The sequence below is a fragment of the Eublepharis macularius genome, chromosome 6 (genome assembly GCF_028583425.1).
Source record: "Eublepharis macularius isolate TG4126 chromosome 6, MPM_Emac_v1.0, whole genome shotgun sequence".
In the NCBI taxonomy this organism is placed as follows: domain Eukaryota; kingdom Metazoa; phylum Chordata; class Lepidosauria; order Squamata; family Eublepharidae; genus Eublepharis; species Eublepharis macularius.
Window position 1 is genome coordinate 1,683,400 of NC_072795.1, and position 23,317 is coordinate 1,706,716.

A 23,317-nucleotide genomic window follows, 5' to 3' on the forward strand; every position below is an offset into this window, starting at 1 on the left:
AAGTCTGGATACAGTAAATTGCTTTTTATCAGAACACTGGAATAATGTTTGATACAGAGCAGTATTGCTCCCTCCAGAAGGGAGAGAGAAAAAGACATTTCTGTCTCTCCCCGCCCTGTTATCCCAATGAAACAACTGCAGCCATCACCAATAAGCCCAAAGCCTTTGGTGCCCCCCCCCCTACACTCACCTCCACGGCAGGGAGCAGCCAAGGACGGGGTCACGAGCCCTGGCGAGGCTGCCCGGAGCCCTCTAATCCCTCGCCCTCACTCACGTGTGCACCAGATGGCAGAACGCTGGCAGCCGGAAGGCCTAATAAGTCCCTCGACCAAGGGGCGGGGGAGCAGCAATCTTAGGTGACTGACCTCCGAGTCTTAGTGGTCCCACTCTTCTTTAGGGAGGGGCTCCCATCAAGCATGGGCGGTGTTCGCTGGTCTTCTGCACCCCGCGTATGTGGGAGAAAGAGAGCCTCCGGTCTTGCTGCTGCTTGCAGTTCTCCTCCCGTCCCGCCTCCCTTTTGGTGGGACTAAGCAGAAACACGAGGCAGTTTTTGCTCGCCTCCAGAAAGACAAAGACGGATCCCTTTACAGGCTGCAGTGCAAAACAGGGATCAGTTAACGCAGTTGCAAAGAAGACCTTCTTCCAGCTCAGTCAAGCCTGAAAGATGGCCCCCTTCCTTGACGCGGCCAATCTGGCCACAGTAACACTCCAGCTAGACTGCTGTAATGAACCCTGCTCATGTCTCCCCTCAAAGCAACGCGGAGAAGCCCGTCAGTGCTGAACGCCGCAGCTCAGTTATTACCAGGAGCTGGCAGAGCACGCGTGTTACCCCTACTCTGGATAATTTTAGGTGGGTAGCCGTGTTGGTCTGCAGGAGAACAGCAAGATCTGAGTCCAGCGGCGCCTTAGAGGCCGACAAGGTTTTCGTAGTGGAACCCTCTGAGCGTCGGGGCTCGCTGCTTCTGACACGTTTCTGGAGCCTGCTGTGCAAGCGGTGTCTGGAGAAGGGAGCTCCTCTGACGCGCAGAAGGGAACGCCCCAACAGTCCCGTTGGCCTCTAGGGTGCTGCTGGAGTCAAATCCTGCCGCTCCCAGTCTGCAGTCACTCTCCTGGCTGCCCATCAGTTACGGGGCTTTATTCAAGATTTGGACTATCCCGCACAAAGCCCTTCCTGGCCTCGGTCCCTCCTAAGTCCAGGCCCGCCTCTCCCACGGTGCTCCGCCATGGCAGTGCCACTCATTGGAGCAGGGCCTCCTGGAGGTGCCAGCCTGCAGACGGGCAAAATCAGTGGCTGCCTGCGCACCTGCACTTTCTGCCGTGGCCCCCACCTGGTGGGACGGCCCGCTTGAGGTCAGGAAAGCTCCTACAGGACTATCATTCTGCAAAATCTACACGACGAAAAAGTTCAGGAGGGCTTTTTAACATGATAATAGGGCCGTGCTGTGAGGAAATGGTTCGGAGCGATGCATTTGTAGAGGACAGGGTCTGTAGACTATACTACTGCATACTGTCTGTTGCTGTAAGCATAGTTCAGTTTTCATTTAATGTCAGGTTTAATTGCTTATGTTCTATTTCAGCATTTTTTCAGATCTGTGTTGGATTCGTGCAAGTTTTCAAATCTGCAAATCCGCATTTGAATGTCCTCTTGTTTGTGTATTAATGTTGACCACCCTCGGATATGCGCACACCTTATTTCTTAAAGGGTGAAGCCACCCTTAGATGCCACGTCTCCTTTGTCTGTAGCACCTGAGCGTTGTCATAAAGAGTCAGGTAGCAATTGCCAAATACTGTCGCAGTAAGGAACAGAATGTGGCCCCCAAACCTCGCTCTCCATCCTCAAATCTCCAGGAGTTTCCCAACCTGGAGTTGGCAGAGGAGTTTGGGGTGGCACCTAAGCAGGGCATAAAGAACTGTTGATCGGGTTGTGTTTTGCTCAGTGAATGTTCCAACTATTGATTATATTGTATTCACTAGCAATGCATAATCCACCTTAGACATAAATAAAATAAAGTCCACCCTTCAAAGCAGCCATTTTCTCGAGAGGAATTGATCTCTATAGTACAGAGACCCACTGTAATTCCAGGCTGCATCTAAATAATAATAATAATAATAATTTATGTATTTATTTTATTTGTTTTCGATTTTTATTCCACCCTCCCCGCACAGGCAGGCTCAGGGCAGATAATAATACAAAATGTTCATCTGGTTGGCCGCTGTGCAAAACCGGGTGCTGGGCTAGACGAGCATCAGGCTCCAGGGGCCAGCCGTCTTCATTAATCCCCCACTCCTGTGGATTTTTGGCACCCCTGTTATTTAACTTATGCCGTGAAACGTTTCTCTTGCTCATTTCCGCACCTTAAGCCTCTGCTCAAGGGAGAGGACAATTTCCTCCCGGCCTGTTGGCAGTACTAAATATGGGGCAGGTGCCGCATCCTGGAACGGAGGCTCCCCAGTGAGTTTGCTGCTCTGCAGAATGCAAAACTGCTTCTGCTCTGTTTCGGATGAAGCCCGAGTGCTTTGAGGCGCTTCCTGTGGTGGTCCATATTGAATGGTGTCCCCCCCCCCCCCGCATGCCTTGGGCCTGGACTCCATCTGTAGCAGAGTCTGGCGATTCTGCCCTGCAGTAATAGGATGGAGCGTGCCACAAGACGGAGGGGTGGGTGGGTGTCGCAGTTTCTCATTACAGCTTGCAGGGGGGATTAAAAGCAATCGCTGCTAGCAGAAAACCAACCAACGCACCAGAGAGTATCACGACAGAAGTACAGTTGGAAGCAAATAGTCGTGAAAAATAACTAAGACAATTACCAGTAAGCATCAAGCATAATATATTTAGTATCTCATTTACTCATACTTCATTCACTCTTTATAAGTTTCTTCTTACAGTTAGACACGCATAATTAACACCCAAGGCTGTAAAAAGTGCCAGAGCAAATTGCATATAACAATACAAAATTCCTATGGACAATATCCAGTGCCAATATCATAATACTATTGCAACGATCCTCTAAAGTGCTACGTGCAGAAGCGACAAGAACTCAGTAAGTACTTATTTACACAGTTAAATTGGCGTCATACGTAGATGTACCAAGTCCATTCAGTCCAAAGGAGTCCACTCTCAAAACCAGCTCAAGGGTGCTCGGAAGGAGTATGATGAATTCAGACAAGGCGGAGCCATCTAACGAGTGGACCGGTTCTTATTCAGAGTCCCGTTTCAGGTCTTTGTCAAAAATGGCAAGGCAAAATAGGGGAATTGACGTGCTTCCAACTCATTTCACACTGCTTTGACGAAACGACCTCGAGCGTCAGTCCCGATCCTTCAAAGGTTGCATGTGAGATACTATATATATTATGCTTGATGCTTATGGATAATTGTCTTCGGGCTTTTTTTCAGCAGGAACACGGTGGAACGGAGTTCTGGCACCTCTTGAAAATGGTCACATGGCCAGTGGCCCCGCCCCCTGATCTCCAGACAGAGGGGAGTTTACATTGCCCTCTGCGCCGCTGAAACTGCCCTCTGTCTGGAGATCAGGGGGCGGGGCCACCGGCCATGTGACCATTTTCGCCGAGGGCAATTTAAACTTTAAAAAACTCCCCCCTTGTTCCAGCTGACCCAGAGTGACATCATTGCGCGGTCCTGAGTTCCACCACCTCTTTTCCCAGAAACAAAGCCCTGGTCTTAGTTTTCAGGACTATTTGCTTGCAGCAGAAAATTAACAGCGTCTGCTACTCGGCGGCCTTCAGCAAGAGGTGCCGGAGGTGGAGCTTGGAGCCTTGGGCGTGCCCAGCCGGCCTTTTCACCTGAGCGGCAGCCCCTCCAGTCTTCACCCTGTTCCCATCTCATTTTGCCGCAAGTGTACAGTTTGTAGACCCTGCCTGGCTTCTCATAGAAACTCGAATGATGGATGTTTCTCATCGCCGGTCTGAAGGATTCATGGCACTTTGTGGTCTTCAACTTGGCCAACACTAATACCGTAGTGTGGAATGACTTTAAGCATCTTTGAGTATCTCACCTGCCACGTCGCTTACTTGAAGAAGCAAGATATAGCCATGCTCTCATTATCTCCAGGCTTGGTTTCTGCAGGGCGGTCTGCATGGGTCTGTCCTTGAAGACTGTTCAGAAACTTCAACTAGCCGGCAAGACTAGCTGGGTAGACTACAGGCAGCCAATTACACCAGTGCTTGAAGATCTTCACTGGTTGCTTGGGCCCAGTTCCAGGTCCTGGGTTTAATATTTAAAGCCCAGTCCACTAGGGAACCCACTGATCTGAAGGGCCTTCTTCTTCACCAGCCTGGCTTTGGGTCTCTTCTGGTACAGAAATACTATTATAATTAGAGTGTGCTGTAAATATGAGATTTGAGTGTTGTTAACATTGTCATTATTGATGGTTATATTAATATTTGCACGCTGCACTTTTCATTGAATGAAAGACAGTTTGCTTTGGTATATAGTGCGTGGTATTCATTGTCGCCATTACCATTCAGGAAGACCCTTTTTTCTGCTGCCCTGCTCTTCCGGTGGGCGGCCCTCTTGCCTCTGGAATGCCCCTGGCTGGCTGAGACCTGGTTATTTCAGTCAGCGATTAATTCGGGGGTCATTTCTCCCTCGCCTTTTTGTTCCCCTGACCTGGTGCTTTCCTGGGTTGTGTTTTTTCTGGACTTCCGTCTTTCTTCTGTTTTTAGATACGGGTAGTGGTCAATTCTTGGCTTTTATTTTTAACGGTTTTATGAATCTGCACTCGTTTTATTGTGGTGTAGTGTGGGTGAGAATGCAGAGAAGGGGTATAATGATGATTTCAAACAAAAAGAAAATGCGGTTGCCACTCCCGGAGAAGTCATCAATTGTTGTTCATTTGAAAATGTGCGTGTAAACATGGGCTTGTTTTAAAATTTGTGTAACACCTTTTATTAGGACTAACCGAATCAACATTGTACCAGCTTTCAGGCTCTCTAGAAGGCTTCGCCAGGCGTTCAGAAAGATTGAGGGGTGGAGAGCAAATTTCTCTGGCCTGATTGTTCGCAAGCGCTGATTTCTTTCTTTCCTCTGCCTAGGCTGGGCTGCTCTCGCGCTGCCTTTCACCTCCTCCTGTGAATTTGCTGAAGCAAAGATGCTTTTCCAGGGCAGGCGTTTGTAGCAGATGTGGCTTCTTTTGCCCTGATGAGTCAGCTAAATCAGCATGTCCCAGAAGCGCCCTTAACCACTGGCAAGAAAGGAACGGGGTGGTGGTGGTGGTGCCAGGGACTGCCCACATGTTTATGGCTATGGGCGTCTGCAGAAAGCAGAAGTAACCACAACTTTCAGAAGAATTTGGAGTTGCTATATTCAAAATGTTTGTTCTTTTCTGTTTTCTCCACCGCCCGTCCCCCCATCTGGGCAATATTACCTGCAATCCTCCTTGTGTCTCAGTGAGAAAGGGGGACTATAAATAATGTAAATAATAATACACTGCATGCACATTAGAGTCACTTTGTTGCCCTGGCAAATTCAGCGCAGTCTTGGATTGCGGCAGCTCTCTCTGGGTTTTCGCTCAGTTGCTGTATGTCCCAGCCCACTTGTGGCTTTTCACCATACAAGTGTGGTGGGTGAAGCGGGCCAGTGGCTCTCCAGAGAGGCGTTTGCATTCACCGTTTGCGGCGCAGGTTATAGCAGGCCATTTTTATGGCATAGAGTTAAATGTTCCCTGGAAGGGGCCCCTCTTTCTTCTCTCTTTCATTGTCCTTTTTTCTTAGGGGAAAAACAGGTTTCAGAGACTCTTTACAAAGATCAGGGCTTTTTTTCAGCGGGAACGTGGTGGAACGGAGTTCCAGCACCTCTTGAAAATGGTCACATGGCCGGTGGCCCTGCCCCCTGATCTCCAGACAGAGGGGAGTTTAGCTCACCCTCCGCGCGTTATGGTGCGGAGGGCGATCTAAACTCTCCTCTGTCTGGAGATCAGGGGGCGGGGCCACCAGCCATGTGACCATTTTCGCAGAGGGTGATTTAAACTTAAAAAAACTCCCCCCTTGTTCCAGCTGAACCAAAGTGACGTCATTGTGCGGTCCTGAGTTCCACTGCTGAGTTCCACCACCTCCTTTCCCAGAAAAAAAGCCCTGTCTTTACTTGATATTTTAATGCAATAGCACGTGAAGCTTTAGACCTCGGGAGGTGGTGGGCTCTCCTTCTTTGGCGGTTTTGGAAGGGCTGCATCAGTGCTTAGTTCTCGTGGCCCCTTCTTAGATGCCCAGGTAAGGCCGATTGTCACCTTGGGGTCAGGTAGCAATTTTCCCCAGGCCAGTTTGGCTAGGGATCCTGATGGTGTTTTGCTGTCTTCTGGGCATGGAGCAGGGGTCGCTGGGTGTGTGTGTGGGGGGGGAGGTAGTTGTGAATTTCCCGCATTGTGCAGGGGGTTGGACTAGATGACCCTGGAGATCCCTTCCAACCATATGATTCTATGAAATTGAAGACAAATACAGCCTCAGATTGACTTAGAGAGACCCTTCATCTTCCTGCAAATGGGCCCCTCACTTCCACATTTTGCCAACTAAATAACAATGTCAAATGCAAAGTTGGCCCATAATATCACACTTAGGCCAAATTCATATATGATAATCAAAGGGAATCCCCCGCTCCACCCCCGGAGGTCCCATTTTGCATCAAGAGCAACCTAGTAGGATTGCTGAGTGTAGCATATTGGTGTCATTGATGGCGCGGGGGGGGTGCTCCATGGGGGAGACCCCGGGCAATTACCTGCCTCCCCTGGGGCCTGTAGGGACTGGCAGGCATGCTTGGCGGCTGGCTCTTCAGTGCTGGGATTGCCGCCCCCACCCCCAGGTCCACCCGAGCTGGAGCCTTCTGCCGGCTTTGCACTCAGCTGTCGCAGGGCAGGGGAGGCAGCCATGCAGCGCTCATCCCAGCCGAAACGTTTTGGGGGACGACTGGCTGGGCTGCAGGGGGATGCACGCAGGAGGGGATAGGAAGGGAGCTCTGCATTTTGGGGTCTGCAGCTTAAAGCTGAAGGGCCTTTTCGTCTCCCTTTTAGAAGCAGAGATCTCCCCTCCCAAACACACACACACACACACACACACACACACACACACACACACACACACACACACACACACACACTCTCTCTCTCTCTCTCTCTCTCTCTCTCTCTCTCTCTCTCTCTCTCTCTCTCTCTCTCTCTCTCTCTCTCTCTCTCAGAAGGATAAACTTCCTTTCATGCCCACAGCTCTGTCTGGTGCGCCGCAGGAGTGTGTCATTCTCACTCTTTGTCAGCATGCAAGGAACGGCAGGGCTGGGAGCTGCTCGGCCGTCTTGGTCCCTTTTCAACCCCCAGGTTCCTCCACGTAGGCTGGCCAAACCTCCACTCTGGGCAGGTTAACTGGGCGCCCTTGCCCAGCCGCCCCCCCCCCCCTTGGCCAGCTGTGTTTTCTGAGAGCCTCTTTTCATGAGAACTTGATGAGCGAACTGCCTTTCTTTTAATGAAATTGGCCATCTTCCAGAGAGCAGCTGGAAGGAGATTCTCCTGGCCTTGGGCAACTGCAGCTGTTGCAACTCTTTTGAAAGAGAGCGAGAGAGCGCTGAGCTGCGCAGGCTTTACGAGGCCAGCGGCTGCTCAGAGGGCGGAGGCTGGGCCTCCTCGGATTTTATGGCTCAAGTGATAAATGGAGGGGACTTTAGACCCGGCTCTAGCAAAACTTTTAGGGCTGTTCTTTCTCTTTCAAGTACGGAGGATCCGATGGTTGCTGCTTGGTCTGTTCAGGGAGCCAACCCGCAGCCTGGCACCTGTTTTCAGGCTCTGGATAGGATCCTTAAAATACATGTGAACAGATTCCTCTTTTTAGAATTGGTTTAGCGTATAATGTCTCATAAGCTGTGCTTTCCGATTTCTGCAATCCGAGGCCTTTTATATTGGTTTTTAGATTTCACGCCGTTTTGGTCACAGTATGTAATCCATCTTGAGCCTCCGTGAGAAAGGTGGACTACAGATAATGTAAATAAATTCTAAAAAAAAATAGGTTTTCTGGAGGCAAAGTGCTGTCGAGTTGCCGCTGACTTAGGTGACCCTGTTGGGCTTTCAGGGCCTCTGCATAGAGACGCTGGACTTCCTCAGTGGCCCACCAGGGCCCACCCTGCTTCGCTTCCGAGACCTGAGAAGATCAGGCTAGCCTGGGCTATCCAGGTCAAGGACTAGCAGGGGCGTGATGCCTTGAAGCAGGGTGTTGCCCTTCCGTTGGATGCCCTTCCGTGCTTGGAAGGGGGGCACGCTCCCAGGGCCCCGCTGGCTGCAGGCAGGGCGGCTTCCCCTTCCAGCTGGCACAAGCAGAGAGGCGGTGTTGAGATAGATATTTATTTATTTTATTTATTTATTTTCTATTTTTATTCCGCCCTCCCCACATTGTTCAGTGCGAGTTACAACATGGATAGAACGTGGCTTTCCAACTTTCACTCAGCCTTTGGGGATTTTGTTGACCCCCCCCCCCCCCATCCCACACCCCTCCACAAACCACAGACTTCTGTAGAAAAGAGGGCAGACCCCTTTTGTCGATCTCTTTGCTCCCCCCCCCACCCCGGCCTCCCCAGTTAGGGAGGAGATGCCTTTGACTGCTGCGCCCATGACGACCACCGTGCTGTGTGTCAGAGCTTCACGTCCGCATAAGAGGCCCCTGTTCCAGATGCAGGGGCGAAGACGTGCGCTTGTAGTGTGGCGCTCTGGACGGGTGCCATGGGGCATGGTGCCCAGCGCATGCTTGCAGTGGGCGCCACATTAGACCTTCCCAAAGAGGAGGCAGCACCCTGCCTCCTGCAGGTGTTCTGTCGCCATTCCAGCATTCCCCCGGCATAGCCCTGGCTCGGACTTGTGAGTCGGTTAGCGAGTCTCAAATTGCAACTGGAAAAGGGCTGCCTGCTTAACGATGAATTGGGAGCCTCGGCCCACCGGACTTCAGCGGCAGCAGGCGGACCAAACCGCCCTGCAAACGGAGGTGCTGTTTTGGGTGACTTCGGGAGGAGATTTGTGGCAGCCAGCGGGGGGGGGGGGGGACAGGAAGGGAGTGTCCTGCTGAGCCAGAGAAAAAGTCTTCTAGGCCAGCTGTCTGTCTCCAAAAAAGGACCGAGGAGGGGCGTGTTGGTGATAACTTCTTACTCTGCACATGCGCTCCCATGTCTGATGCACTGTCTCTGAATGAAGAAGCACTCTTTTAGCTGACCATCTAGAGGAGTTAGCCGTGTTAGTCTGTAATTGCAAAATAGTAAAGAGTCCAGTCGCACCTTTAAGGCGAACCAACTTTATTGTAGCATAAGCTTTTGAGGACCGCAGCTCTCTTCGTCAGATGCCTCGTCAGAAAGCTTATGCTACAATAAAGTTGGTTCGCCTTAAAGGTGCTACTGGGCTCTTTACTAGCTAACAATGGATCTCTTCCCTGTAAATTGCCTAATCTGTTTTTTTTTTTTAAAAAACGTATAAAGTAACAGCTCCCCCCTCCCTCCCCTAGCAGAGCAGGGATTGGAATCCGGGCCTCCCACGCTGCAATCCGACACTAGTCACAGCGCCACATGGACTGGACTCTGAGCACGTTGGTTTGTTGCCACGGTGCAGTGCCGCAGAGTAAGTTGGCTGATCCTTGTCCTGGTGAGTAACCCTCTTCCTCCCACGTAGAAAAGAGAGGAGCACAAAGCGGCCATCTGTTCCTTTGGACCCGCGGGCTGCCTTTGCTGGCAAGAACTCTGCCCAGGAAAAGGGAGAGGCCCCCCTGCGAAGTGGCGATGAATCAGTGACCAAGAGACTGGGCCGAGGGAGGGGGCGGTAGGAAGAGAAGGGCCGGGGCAGAATATCCCGGGCGCTGAGATCCAAGCGTTTCCTGGATCCGCCTGCCCTGGCTCCCCTCTGGAACCAGCTCAGTTCTCTAAATTCCCAGGTTTGTGATGGACAAGAATGTACTCAAGCCGACGGAGGAGGCAACGGCCACTGCTGAGGGTCAAGTCCCTGCGTAGCTGTGCTCATCAGCCACCGGGTCCAGCTCTTCTGAAACTGAAATCCTGTGCATAATTTCCTGGAAATTAAACCCCTTTGAGGCTCGCATCTGAGTAGACCAGTCCCTGCATTTTCAGTCCACTCTGGGGAAAAGGAGTTGTTTCGCTTCCGCTGTGGATTCCTTCGCCGTTTGTGTGACGAGAAGGTGCCGCCTTGCCCAGGGCTGCATTCCACCAGGTGGGGCAAGAAATGAGCGTCTTTGGGGTTGGTTGGTTTGAAGTGCCTACGGCCTAACCTCCACCACAGGACTGCCGCCCCCAGCAGAATGCTGTCCTTATCAAGTTAAATATTACTCACTGTTAGTTTTTCAATACCCTGAAGCGAGAGAGCGAGGTTTCAAAACAGGGCAGCTGTGGGTGAATGCAGCCAGAAAACGGTGGGCGGGGGGGAGGGGGAGGGGGAACCCAGTCCATCATGCAAGCAGTTCTTTGCTGACTGATGATAATAATAATAATAATAATAATAATAATAATAACAACAACAACAACAACAACAACAATCGATTTATACACCGCCCTTCTGGATAAATTAACAACCACTCAAAGCAGTTTACAAAATATGTTGTTATTATCCCCACAACAATAAACACCCTGTGAGGTGGGTGGGGCTGAGAGAGCTCCGAGAGAGCTGCGACTGCCCCAAGGTCACCCAGTTGGCTTCAAGCGGAGGAGCGGGGAATCAAACCCGGCTCTCCAGATTAGAGTCCCACGCTCTTAAGCACTACACCAAACTGGTTGAGGGTGATTTGAACTCGGATCTCCCTAATTTGGTCTGGTCTCTTCAGCAATCTGTGCTCCAGGCCTTCCTGCATACTTTTAATGCCTTCTTGTTCATTTTCATGTGTTAAGAATTTAAAGAAATGATCGGAGGGTGTGAAGTGTTGGATCCAGAAGCTGGCAAGAAAACCCCCCCAACCCTGCCGCTGGCATTCAAATGCCCCTCGTTGCCGTGGGCTGCAGGTGTGGTTTCTGGGGAGAGGGATTCGCACTGTGTTGGGGTTTAAAGGCCCCATCTTGGCACGAAGCAGCTTGGCTTCATCTTCCCAGCCTGGACCCTAATCCTATTCTCCGCCTTAGTCACGGTGAGGTCTGTTCTAATGGGGGGGAGGGTCTTGCTCCTCCTTGGTGTGTGTTTTGTAGACCAGGTCAAGCCGGCAGGCTAAGCAGGGGGTTGCTTTGAAAGTCCGTGTTGTAGTGTTTGCAGGTGTGAGCAGAAGTCCTACATTTCACTAAACTGGGACTGGGCGTGCATGTGTTGATGTGAGAATAAGCTCCGCCCTCCTGTGCAGGTGAAAACCCATGGTGTGTTGCATTGCTTTCCAAAGTGGGCTTCCTCCCACCCACCTCCCAGCTAAGAGGGGCTGAGAAGCAACGCCTCCCTCGTAGCACCTGGGCCCAACTTCCTTTTCATCAGCTCTTTTTGTGTCTTTTCTGTCTGGTTTCTAAAAGGGGGCTCCGACTCTCAAAAGCTGACACTCTTAAAAACTCATTGGTCTCTAAGGTGCCACTGGACTCAAATCGTGATTTAAATCACTAGTCAGTAAGATGAGATTTAACTCATGGTTTTCTACACAAGGACTCCTCACACTTAGCTTCTTGTGCACATCTCTTCTTCTCCCCACAATCTTCTATTCATTGAGTTTTTTGTATCTTAGCACTTAAGAGGTAAGGGGGCTGGTTCTGTGCACAAAGATTTGCAAAGGAGCAATGGGATTGAGGTCTTTTTCTCAAGTGTGTATGTTGATTTTATAACCTTTTTGCTGTGAAGAAGAGGCATATGATCTCTGCCGACACAAATTCACAGTTTTGAGAACTGTAAAACCAAGCATCTGTGACAATATCTTCTAGACGGAAAAACTGCCCAATAATCTTCCAGAAAGAGCATGACATTGTGAATGGATTAATGGAATTCGTTTACAAAAAATGTAATCATTGCATGAATATACAGCCTCATGCTACATAATTAAAAACTAATCCTTATTTCATTATGATAACCTTTGGACTATAATGTATCTTAAATAGAAAACTATCTTTAGATAAAATAGTAAAGACTCTAGTAGCACCTTTAAAACTAACCAATTTTATTGTAGCATAAGCTTTTGAGAACCACAGCTCTCTTCATCAGATGTAATCAAATGTCCAGATGCATCTGATAAAGAGAGCTGTGGTTCTCGAAAGCTTATGCTACAATCAAGTCGCTTCTGACAAAGAGAGCTGTGGTTCTTGAAAGCTTATTTATATATTTTTGATTTATTTTTGATTTTCGATATGCTACAATCAAATTGCATCTGACAAAGAGAGCTGTGGTTCTCGAAAGCTTATGCTACAGTAAAGTTGCATCTGACGAAGAGAGCTGTGGTTCTCGAAAGCTTGTGCTACAATAAAGCTAGTTAGTCTTATAGGTGCTACTGGACTCTTTACTGTTTTCCACAAATTGGAATGCCTTGGCGATGGGAGATTGTCCTGTGTAGCACTTTTGTAGCATATGAACACCAAGCAGAGACTGGGCTGAATTTTCTGTGGACGTGGTGTTTGTGTAACAGAGTGGTAGTGCTGGGCACATATTCCAGCATCCAGTGAATCTGAGATAAGAAAAAATGCTTAGCTTTTATGACCACAGGAAACAGTTCGAAAGCACTGTATGAAAACCAGGTCTTTTCCCTTTCCACTTCTTTGTGGCCAGCCTAGGGAGGTTAAATTATGCAAAATAAATACCTGTGCATTTGCATAAAGATACAGATTGCAGGGTGCTAAATTTGGGTAGCAGGCATCTAGACCTAGCCTGATACGGGACAATACGGTTCCTCTGGTTCTGGAATCCTCCTCTGCATGATGGCACCAAAGCTCCCTGCTGGATTCCGGCACCCAAGAGGGATTATCAAAGGCCGACCAGGGCCCATGCAGGAAATCCTCAGAGGTGCCGGAAGAGACACCTTCTGGAAGGCCGATAAGGATGCTGTGAAGTCTCGCACATTGTGTTGCTGATGCTGTGCTGAGATGTCGGGTGCTGGTGGTCACTTGCAGTGAAAGGAGAACAAAGCCTGCCCTTTTTCTCCCATAGTGATTGCATTGCAACGTTCTGATGTGCTTTCAGCTGGCAGCCGGGAGCTCATTCCCCTCTGTTGTCCAGCTGCCCCTGGGAACTTCTGCAAGCTCTACAAACACCCCGCCATTTGACACTAAGGCGCTGTGGGCCTCGTCTCCCCAGGGTGAAGTTTGCTTGCAGGGCACCGCTGCTTGGGGAGCAGGAGGCTGCCCCTCTCTGCCCGTGAGAGGAGGGGCCTGAGCACACCAGGGCTTAGTTCTCGTGGCCCCTTCTGACATGCCCAGGGTAGTGCCCATCACCACTGTTGAGGAAGCCATTTTCCCCAGGCCAGTTTGGCCGGGGATCCTGATGGTGTTTGGCCATCTTCTGGGCGTGGAGCAGGGGTCGCTGGGTATGAGTGTGTGTGTGTGTGGGGGGGGGAGGTAGTTGTGAATTTCCTGCATTGTGCAGGGGGTTGGACTAGATGACACTGGAGGCCCCTTCCAACCCTATGATTCTATGACTGATTAAAAAACGCTAGATTAACAGTTCCCTAGATTAACAATGTAAAACTAAAAACAGGCTGCAGATTTTTTTTGAAAGAGAAAGATTTATGTGTTTTAAAATTAAAAATGAAACAATAGCATTTATAGAGAGAACCATCTGCGTTTTACAACGATGCTAGAAACCCGGCATGAGAGGCTCCTGTGGCAGGGAGTTCCAGAGTCTCAGGGCACTACAGAGAAGGCCCTGTCCCAGTGTGTACACCCACCCTGGTACAGATGCTCTCTCTGGGCAGAGGAGATTGTGCTTAATGCTCTGAGATTGAGGACAGTAAAAAGATGGCTTCCCATTCCCCCAAAATAAACAGGCTCTCTCTTTTCAGCAGAGGGCTTCTGATTGCCTGGAGCGCCGTGGCAGGCATGGGGCTGGGGGCCACGACACAGCTTGAGGTCTCTCTCTTCACAAGGTGAAGCTTAAAACTATCATTTGTGCAGAGTGTCGCTGCCTCCAGGATAGAACACGCGTGCTTACCTGTGGCCCTTTCCGCTGAGCAGAGGTTTTGCGCGTGCGTTCACTTGCTTAGCTGTCTTGCAGGTCTCGGAGGGCACTTCGCATTTTGCACCAAACAGGCTGCAGGCGGCAACTGGCCTGGTGCGCAAATGGCTCTTTGGGAGGATGGACTAGGACTCTGGCTGCTGATGCACTGGGGTGGGTGGTGCCAGGAATCTGCCCCTTCAGGGGGCCCGGAGGCGTCAGGACTTGGGTCCTCTCCGAAGGGGAGGACAGGCATAGAAATGGGCTGGGCTGCCTGGGGCGCCTCCGGAGGGGCATGTTTGGCTGCAGGCCTGCTGTGGCGGCGACTCGCGCAGGGCCTCTGTTTGGCAGCCGCTCTCCTGCCCCCTAGCCCCCCCCCCCAGCTGCAACTCACAATGGCCAGAAGAGACTTGAAAGCTGCCCCAGCGGGAAAGGGGTGGGGGAGACGATGGTCCTGCCTGGCAGCTCTTCCGTTCTCCCCCTCCCCGCTTGGCCCTGAGCAGCATCGCTTTGGGCTTCCCCCTCCGGCTGCCAGCCTTGGCGGCAGAAATCCTCCAGGCCTCCTCCGGCTTGTTGGCCTTTTCAGGGCAGACTTCGTGGGTGTTCTGTGAATGGCAGGCCTGGCCGCTGTCTCTGTGTGATGCTGAGTGCCAGTTCCTTGGCTCCTGACTGGCTCTCTACTTGCGAGCAACACCAGGAGTTCCCAGGCCAGCGAGTTTCAGGCTTCTGTTGCTGTTTGCCCAGCCAGTTGCCACGTGAAGAAGCCCTGCTATGGTTTGAAGGTCTCGGCAGATCTGGCCCTTGTTTTCCAGCAGAAGGTCGTCTTCCAAACTGGAGCTGCCTGGTGCAGGGTGCCTCTGTGAGCCGGCAAGCCGGTGTGGCAGAAGCACAAAGGGAGGTGAATTTGCCGTGTTGGACCCACAGGCTGTGGAGTGCAGTGCGGTGTTGGATCTAGGTTGGACTACCCTTGGGCAGCCGCCTGATGAGTGCTGGTCCCAGAAGGGTCACGCGAGGCCTTTTGGCTGTGGCCCAGCAGTGGTGGGTGGGGCTGCTTGTGGCCTTGGGACAATGGCTCCACTGTGCGTTGGGTTCCCAGCTGGGCAGAGATGCCTCCCGCTCTTCTTCTGAGCATGGGTTTGTGGGATGTGGGATGTGGGGCTTGCGAGGGATACAAAGAGCACCTTTGGGTCTGGACTGCGTAGTCACAAAAGCCGTTTCCTGTGCAAAATAGCCTTTTCGTTTGCTGATAGGGAAGCAGGAGGCGCAGTCCAGAAAGCTTGTCTTGGCGAAAAGCATCCGAGTCAGAAGGCTTTTGCGTCTCCTCTTTCGCGGTGGTGGCGCAGAGGAGCTTGAACTGCTTCACTGCGATGCTGTTCAACCTTTCCTGTGTTTAATGAAGAAAGAACTTCAGGACTGAAAACGCAATGTAAATAGAGACGCTTCCTAAGAATTGAAGATATTTTTCTCTGCGGCTCCTGCTTTGTGCTCCAAAGGTGCCGGAGTCCGTTCTTGCATCTCCGGTGAAACAGTCTCGAGTAACTTGGAAATACTTTTCTCTGCTTGAAAGTTCGGGAAGCAGCTGCTGGTTGAGGCAGGCTGTGCCAGGGAAACCAGTGGCCAGACTTGTGGGGTGTGTCTGCTGCTGAGCAATTGGCGCAACAAGAGTTCCCTTTTCGCCTGTGCACGGAGCGCCCTGGGAAGCATGCAGCCTTCTGGGAGAACTGGCCGCGAGGGGATTTTCTCCACTTCTCCCATTTCAGAGACCCCTCCAAAATCCCAGTTTTCACTTACGAAGGCAGACAACACTTTAGTGGTGCAAAGAAGGAAAAGTTTCCTGACGGATATCCTCAGATAAACCTGAGGCACTCATACAACAATGGTGCCTGTCTGTAAAGGATTTTAGACTTGCATTTATACCTTCTCATAGACGGAACGAAGTAAAACAATATTGTTTGTAGTAATAAAGAATTTTGCACAAACGGGAAAACAGAAATCAATGGAATTTCAAAATTTTACAATTGATACAAATGAGTGACAGGTCAGTTTTCAAATTTCAGCAGGTCACATAAACAAAGAAAGTGTCACTAGCTTGGCTCCACACGTTATCTTCTTCTTCTTCTTCTTCTTCTTCTTCTCCTCCTCCTCCTCCTCCTCCTTCTTCTTCTTCTTCTTCTTCAGCTCCAAAAGGAGCCCCCACTCAAGGCTGGGGGGGAGGGAGAGGGCACCGAGAAAATCTGTAGCCTGTCCTAAACACTCCCGCGGTCTTCTCCGGACGGCCTTCTCTTCGTGGCATTCCTCTTTAGATTGCACAATGAATATGTGGCTAGGGAAGGAAAATATCAAGGTAAAAGTAACAGGACCAAGTCGACTTCTAGCTTTCTTAGTAGGCCCAAATGGAGAAGGCGCGGCTTCTCTCTCAAACCCCCCTCAACACCTCCACAGGCGTCCCCACCTGGCTGTGACACTGAGAGATCTCTGTCTTTTGGTGCTACACCTCTGAAGATGCCAGCCACAGCTGCTGGCGAAACGTCAGGAACTACAATGCCAAGACCACAGCAATACAGCCCGGAAAACCCACAACAACCATCTTCTGCTGGTTGTTTGACGGTAGCTGCTTGCCTCCCCCCCCCCCCCCCGAGCTGGGCTGCCTTAGAGCAGAGGTGTGCTCCACCCAGCCCTTGGTCTGCTTGACAGCTGAGCTGCCCAAACTGGCATAGCAGAGGGAGGGCCCTGCGGGGCAGCAGAGTGGGAGAGGGATGCGCTTCTGGGAGAGCTGGTGGGCAACTAGCTGTGAAAAGCGGGCTGAGCTCCTGGTGTGGCCTTCAGCCCAAACTCTTTCCCCGCCTCCTGCGTTAGTGGTATCTTACCCACATGCAAGCGTGCCACCCTTGACTTGCCTAGTACTGCTGGGCATGGCGTCTGCTGTGTCTGGCATTGCACTAAACCGAGGAGCCCCTTCAGAGGACTGAGTGCCTTTCCACTGCCAACTGGTGAACCGGACCCCGGGCCCTGTAGTTTTTGGAGAGCACTCAGTAAATGTCGAATCCTGCTGCAGCAGGGAAAGAGGGGGAATTGGCCGCAGTGGGCCATCAGGGAACAGCCTGAGAATAAAACTGCTGATCGAGTGACGCCCTTGTTGAAGTCTCTGGTGTGGTCTCATTTGGCATAGCACATCCCGTTCTGGAAGCGATATCTCCTATGAAATATCTGGGGAGAATGCAGAAAAGGGCGCGCCTGCCCTGCGAGGCGAGGTTGCTGCACGGGAGCTTTGTAGCTGAGACAAATTGTGGCTGAAGGGTGGGAAGTCTGCAGAACGACGTGTGTGGTAGAAAAAAGTGGACAGCGCGAAACTTTTCTCCTTCTCTCGTAAAACTAGAACTCAGGGGCCACCCTATGAAAAGGACGGGCCGTAGACTGGAGACAGACAAAAGGCAGTACCGCTTCTCACTGCCGCAAGATGGGCTGATCGATGACTGCTGGCTTGCGGGTGCTGGACTAGATGGCCCCTCGTTGGTCTGCTCTTATGTAGGAGTTCTTGGTTAGAAGTCCAGAGCAGGCGGAGGGCTCCAGTCTTTGGCCCATAACCATGAATAGGTCTGAAAAGGGCTTAATAAGGTGCACGTTGTTGCTTGTGTGTGTGTTTGGCCTGCAGAGTGCCTTTCTTGATCTTCCTTGGTGACCAAGCCCTGGGGGCGCCTTTCCTCGTCTCCCCTGAGGTGTCTCGTCTTTGATGAGATTGTAAACCTGCAGTGTTGTACGGCTTTCTAGGAGATGTATAGATAGTAAGATCCAGGACCAAGAGCACCTTAAAGGCCAGCCAGATTTCCAGTGTATGAGCTTTCGAAGTCCAAGCCCCCCTGACTTTCAAAAGCTCATTCCTTGGAAATCTTGTTGGGTTTTAAGGCGCAGTTGGACCCCGATCTTAATCTTCAATTGCAGACCAACACGCCTCTCCACCTGAAACTATATTTATAAATAGCAGTTTTTGGAAAAAAAAACACCCTGAACTGTATACAACGTTCACATTTACCAGTACGTGCTTTTCAGAAATGTCAGAGTATTTTGCTTTGACTGCTTAACTTGCTAAGGATCCCAAGAGGTGTAAATGAGAAGGGAAGGGCGTTTGTTTCCTTCGGAGGAAAAAAATTCCTCTAATGGCAGCTCTGGACTCAGCCAGCCAGGCTTCCTCTGTGCAGGGGGTTGTGTGGGCAGGAAAAGAGTTCTTGACCCCCACGGAGGGTCACGACTAAGCCAGGGTTCTTCTGAGGTGAGGTGACTTTCTGCCGGGAGGGTGGGGGGGCTTTGCACAAGAGAGCATGTGGGTTTAGGTCCTTCCAGTGTGGCCTCACAGGATTAATTGCTAAAGTATTAGCAGCTGGGCTTAATCAAGAGATACTAGTTTAAACTGGTAATTTAAATTGCTGAGAGGAAAGGGTTTTGCAAAGAGTTCTCATTTTTGCTAGGCGGATAGTGTTCCCTTTAAATGTGTATCATAACTGCTCGATACGACTATTAAAGTGTATAGGTTTTACGGCTAAATAAGGCCTTTATGCTTCCGAGGAGGGAATACTGCAGCTTGTCATGGCATCTTGGCTGCTTCCACACACGTTGGATAATCCACTTTCAATACTCTTTAGTGAACATTTGAAACTGATTTTCCATGTGTGGAACAAAAAATCCACTTCTAAAGGATTGCGAAAGTGCATTGAAAGTGCATTATTCAACATGTGTGGAAATGGCCATAGAGTTCTACGATTTCTGAAATGGGTGTATGATAGAAATGGGCAGATTTTAGCCTGGGGGCTCGTCTGGCGCACGGGAGCTTTCGAGCCACTGAGCACTTCGTTGGGGGCATTTCCCCACCAGATGGCAGACTCAGCTAGAGGGTGGAGCACTTGGAAAAATGTTTATTTATTTCTTTTTATTTACGTCATTTATAGTCCGCCTTTCTCACTGAGACTCAAGGCGGATTACACAGTATGAGGTTAATACAATCAGTATCAAGTAAGTACGTTTCAATACAATCCCATAAGGTAAACAGATACAAGTTAAGCACCTCAAGGGCCATTAAGAGGCATCCAGAGGGGTAGAGTGGGGGGGGATCACAACTGGGTCTGCGCCCACATTGGAGACAAGCAGCTGGCATCCAACTAGCAGCCTCCAAAGTGGGCAGAGACCCGGGGGGAGGGGCTAGCCAGGCTTTTGGTGATGCTTTGCTTATGTCTCGGTTAATTGATGGCTGTCGTGACATGTAGGTTGACTCACAGGGTCTGGATCCAAATGTCATGATGAATTGTGCTTGAGTAAGCTTTGGTAAGCCTCATGGAGGGAAAGTGTGGGAAATACACAAACCAGCCATGGTTTATTAAACGAACCGTAGTTTAGGCAGCCGACCGTTGCAACTAACCAGCCCGTGCTCTGAAATCCTGCTGCCCGTGGGATCTGATTGAGGCAGAAGAGAGCTGGGTTTCTTTTTGCCCTTCTGTGATGGAGACTCCCAGCAGGGCCACCCTGGAGTCCTGCATTCAGGTGGGATGGCTAACCAGGATGGGGGCGAGCTGGAATTCCCCAAGTGGGGGCTACTTCTGGCTAAGAAACCCAGTTTGTGGTCATCCTGCTGCCAGAGTTGGTTTTTGTGCGGGCCGGGGGGGGGGGCAGCATTCAGACATTACTCTAAACTGAAGTTTAATCCAACTATGGCATATGAACCACGGTTGAAGGCAACATCAGAATTGAATGCAGTTCAAAGATTTAGTTGCTGCCCCACATAAGCAATATGGCTTTTTTTCTAAGCCTGCCTTTGGGCCAGGACCGAAGCAGTGTCCTGGAATGGGTCCGCTGCAGAGGGGGAGGCTGGCCTGGGGTGGGCGTGATCAGGCACAATGGTTGGGCATTGCCTTGCCTTCCTGAACACCCAGTGAACCCTGCCAGAGCCCTTTCCTTCCTCTCCCCCCACCCCCCACCCTTCCCACTTTTCCAGAATCCAGCCGGCAGCCTTTTCTTTGCTGGCGCAAACTGTGCGTTGTACCGCTTGCGCCACCGTCTGGCCAACCAGAGGACGTCAGTGTTAGGGGCACTTTGGTTTCCCGAGTGAATTTAAGCGATTAAAAGAACAGTGGCTGGACACGTGGGGAGAGAGAATGCAGGGAGCTGCGTTACCTAAAGCTCTAAAAAATTTTTTTTAAAAAAACCTTAGTTTTATTTGAATTTCTGCTAGATCCACTGCTTCCTGTGGTTTCCAGGCAACAGAACCAGGGCTGGGAGCCTCTGTTTAGAGCAACTTGCGGTTCAAAAGAGAAAAGAAGAGCAAACTGGGCGAAGAGGTCTGAGGTGGCTTCAGTGTTGCCGGACGTTTCAGGCTGCAGCTGTGAATGTGCAATAGACAGCGGGAGAGAAACCTTCCTCCAGGGCCTGCTGCCTGGACCTTGTGCATGCAAAGAGCAGCGAGGAAGAAATGCAAGCGTGGGGTGGGGTGGGGTGGGGGGCTCTGCACAGTAATATGTGTGTGTTTAAAATGAGGAGGAGGGGGGGTGAATGCCGCTGCCGTTCTTGTTCTCGGCCACCCCAAGTAAGATGGGGAGAGGCACCTCCCTTTGTTCTCTTCCCTCCTTTTCCATTTGTCAGGGAGGTTTTCTTGCCTTCTCCTCCTCTGCCTGTCTTGCCAGAGCTCCAGAGCGAAGCCGCCGAGGTCCCTTCCGGCCTGTGGTTTCTGCCTTTCCCCGTCTGGTTCCTCTCACTCTTGGGGGGAGGGCCTCAAAACAAAACTCAGTGCAGGTTTGATAGATGTGTTTTGAGAAGGTCCAAAACTGAATAATCGATTCTGGCAAAATGGGATTCAGTTTATTTATGGTATGTTATGTGCAATAATAGACTGCTAGATCCTGTTAAGATAGTTTATAAGAATTGGTAGTTTCTTCAGACATGTGTTAGTCTTGATTGCTTAAAGCTGCTAAGAGGGTTATTGTGGGATATTGTGGGGGGGGGGAGACAGAATACCCCACAATTAAAGTGTGGCTTTATCATATTTGGAGTATACCATTATTAAATTAACATGGTAGCAAAGGATGTAAAGAAAGGAGGTGGCTCGGTCACTTGACTCTTCTCTCCACCCTGACCTCCATACTTGTGGTTCTGAAGTCGCAGCTTCTTCGCTTACAGGAAGATGACCGAGATTCGGGTCCAGCTGCACCTTAAAGACCGACTAGATTTCCAGGATATGAGCTTTCATGCTCCAGGAGCTCTGACTCTCAAAAGCTCATACCCTGGAAATCTGGTTGGTCTGTAAGGTGCTACTGGACCCAAATCTTGCTCTTCTTCTACAGACCAACATGACTACCCACTTGAGACTTACAGAATGGTGATTTCAGATTTTTAAAATTCAGCAATTGTGCAGGTGAGGCCAACCCATATTCTAAGTGACAACTGGCCTTTGGCTTTGGGTGTTTTTTTATCACTGTCGCTGTTGTAAAGAGGGTGGCTGTCCTTGAACTGGATGCCCTGCGTTCAGTCTCGGTCAGAAGTGCCCCAGGAGCCAGGTGGCATGTTGTGGGAAGGCCGCTGCCCATTGATTTGTGCATGCCAGCGACACCCCACTGGAGTGGCGCTCTGCCCTTGAAGGAAAGGAGCCCCCCCACACACATGCATCTTCTTTTCAGGTGCTGTCAGCAGACAGACCCAGCTTTGTAAGTCTGTGCCTGCATCTGGTTTGGGGAATTAGGAAAGAAAAAGTGGAGTTGTGGTTGGGTGGTTGTGAGAGAGCCAGACATGCACATCTTAAAATAAAGTGCGGGTTGTGCAGGGTTTTGTACTGCGCATTCTCCATAATGAGGCTGAATAAAGACTTTTGTAAAAGGTAGCCCTCGAGCAGCACTTACTATTTTAGGAAAAATTGCTGACTAGCCCTCAGAGGCATAACGTGGTGGTTGGAGGATGCGGAAGCATTTTTTCCCTCCCTCAAGACATTTCTGTTCTTTTTTATTGCATCTCAGAACCTCCAAAATGGAACCAAGCATCACATTCACTCGGCACGTGATTTTAAAAATAGTTCCCCCAAAATAACTCCAAACCGTCCCATAGAGCTCTTTCTCAGAGGCATGTTTATTTAACAGCACATTTCTAAAAAGAATACGAAGAGCCGGAAATGGGGGTCCATTCCTCTCACTGATGTCACTGCTGAGTAACACATTTCCAAATGGCTTTTGGAGATTTTGCCTTTTCACTCAGTCGTCGTGCCAGAAAAGTTTGCCCGGTTTGAAGAGGGTGCTCTGAAACGCTGACAATCAGGCACAAATCCAACCTCCTCTTTGTTCGTGATTTAATGCTTCCGAATGTCATTTCCAGACGCGGCTCATGGTAGATGCGACACAGGAGAAGAGCCTGGGGTGGAGCATTAACCGAGCAACGGAAACGGTCCCCAGTGTGGTTGCGGGGGGTGAGATGGGAGGGTGTCAAGAGGAGACCCCTTCTCTGTGCTAATACCTTAAGTTGCTTTTCTGGTTTTGATCCAGAGGAGTTACCTGTGACAATAGAAAAGAGTCCAGTAGCACCCTTAAGACTAATGAACTTTATTGTAGCATAAGCTTTTGAGAACTACAGCATCGTGAGATGCGTCTGACGAAGAGAGCTGTGGTTCTTGAAAGCTCATGCTACAGTAAAGTTGGTTAGTCTTAAAGGTGCTACAGGACTCTACTACTTTGCTGGTTTTTGAATGATCAATTTGATATTTCCCCAGCCGAGGGGGCCCAGAAACTTGCCCTCATTTCTGAACTTCATAGCCAACCCTTCCGTTTCCGCAGGGTCCCGGAAGGCTTTTTGCTTTCTTTGGTTCTTCTTGTGGTTTGAATGGATCCTGTGCTGTGATCTGCTGTGAGAGATCTACGTTGGAGCAGTCGAGAAATCAAATGCCTTTTTAAAGGATGGTGGTTTGGCTCCTTAGCCTGATCTTGGCTGGATCCCAGATAGCGGACAAGAGTGGGGAACGGTGGGGGGTGTCGGTTGAGGCTCCGTGGCTTACTCTGTTTCAGTGGAGCTATCAGTCTACAGAAGTGTGCCCGGCTGCTCTCCGACCGGATCTTCTTGCCACTCACAGACCTTCTCATTTGGCACATTTCACACCCTGCCTGTGCTGAAGAACTCTCCTTCTCCTCTGTTTCTCCAGAGGTGCCCACGGGCACTCTGCTGGCAAGCGTCCCAGCTGGGTTGCCCCAAGGGAATGGGCAGAGAGTCTGCAGGGGAGGGGAGAA

At 50.5% G+C, this 23,317-nt stretch overlaps 1 protein-coding gene across 5 annotated transcripts in view; it reads left to right on the forward strand.

Moving 5' to 3' along the window:
• MB21D2 (Mab-21 domain containing 2) overlaps nucleotides 1–23,317 on the forward strand; it is a 47,846-nt gene that overhangs the window by 17,455 nt on the left and 7,074 nt on the right. Inside the window, exons 1-2 of one of the 5 annotated variants that reach the window (XM_054984020.1) lie at nucleotides 8,593–8,964; nucleotides 9,478–9,611. The exons of 1 other annotated variant lie outside the window; for it this stretch is intronic. In XM_054984020.1, coding sequence (XP_054839995.1) covers nucleotides 9,536–9,611 — 76 coding nt within the window. In that variant the 5' untranslated portion in view covers nucleotides 8,593–8,964; nucleotides 9,478–9,535. Of the gene's footprint in view, nucleotides 1–8,592; nucleotides 8,965–9,474; nucleotides 9,612–23,317 lie in introns of those variants that run through there. 3 more of the 5 variants (XM_054984021.1, XM_054984024.1, XM_054984022.1) reach the window with 3 other exon arrangements.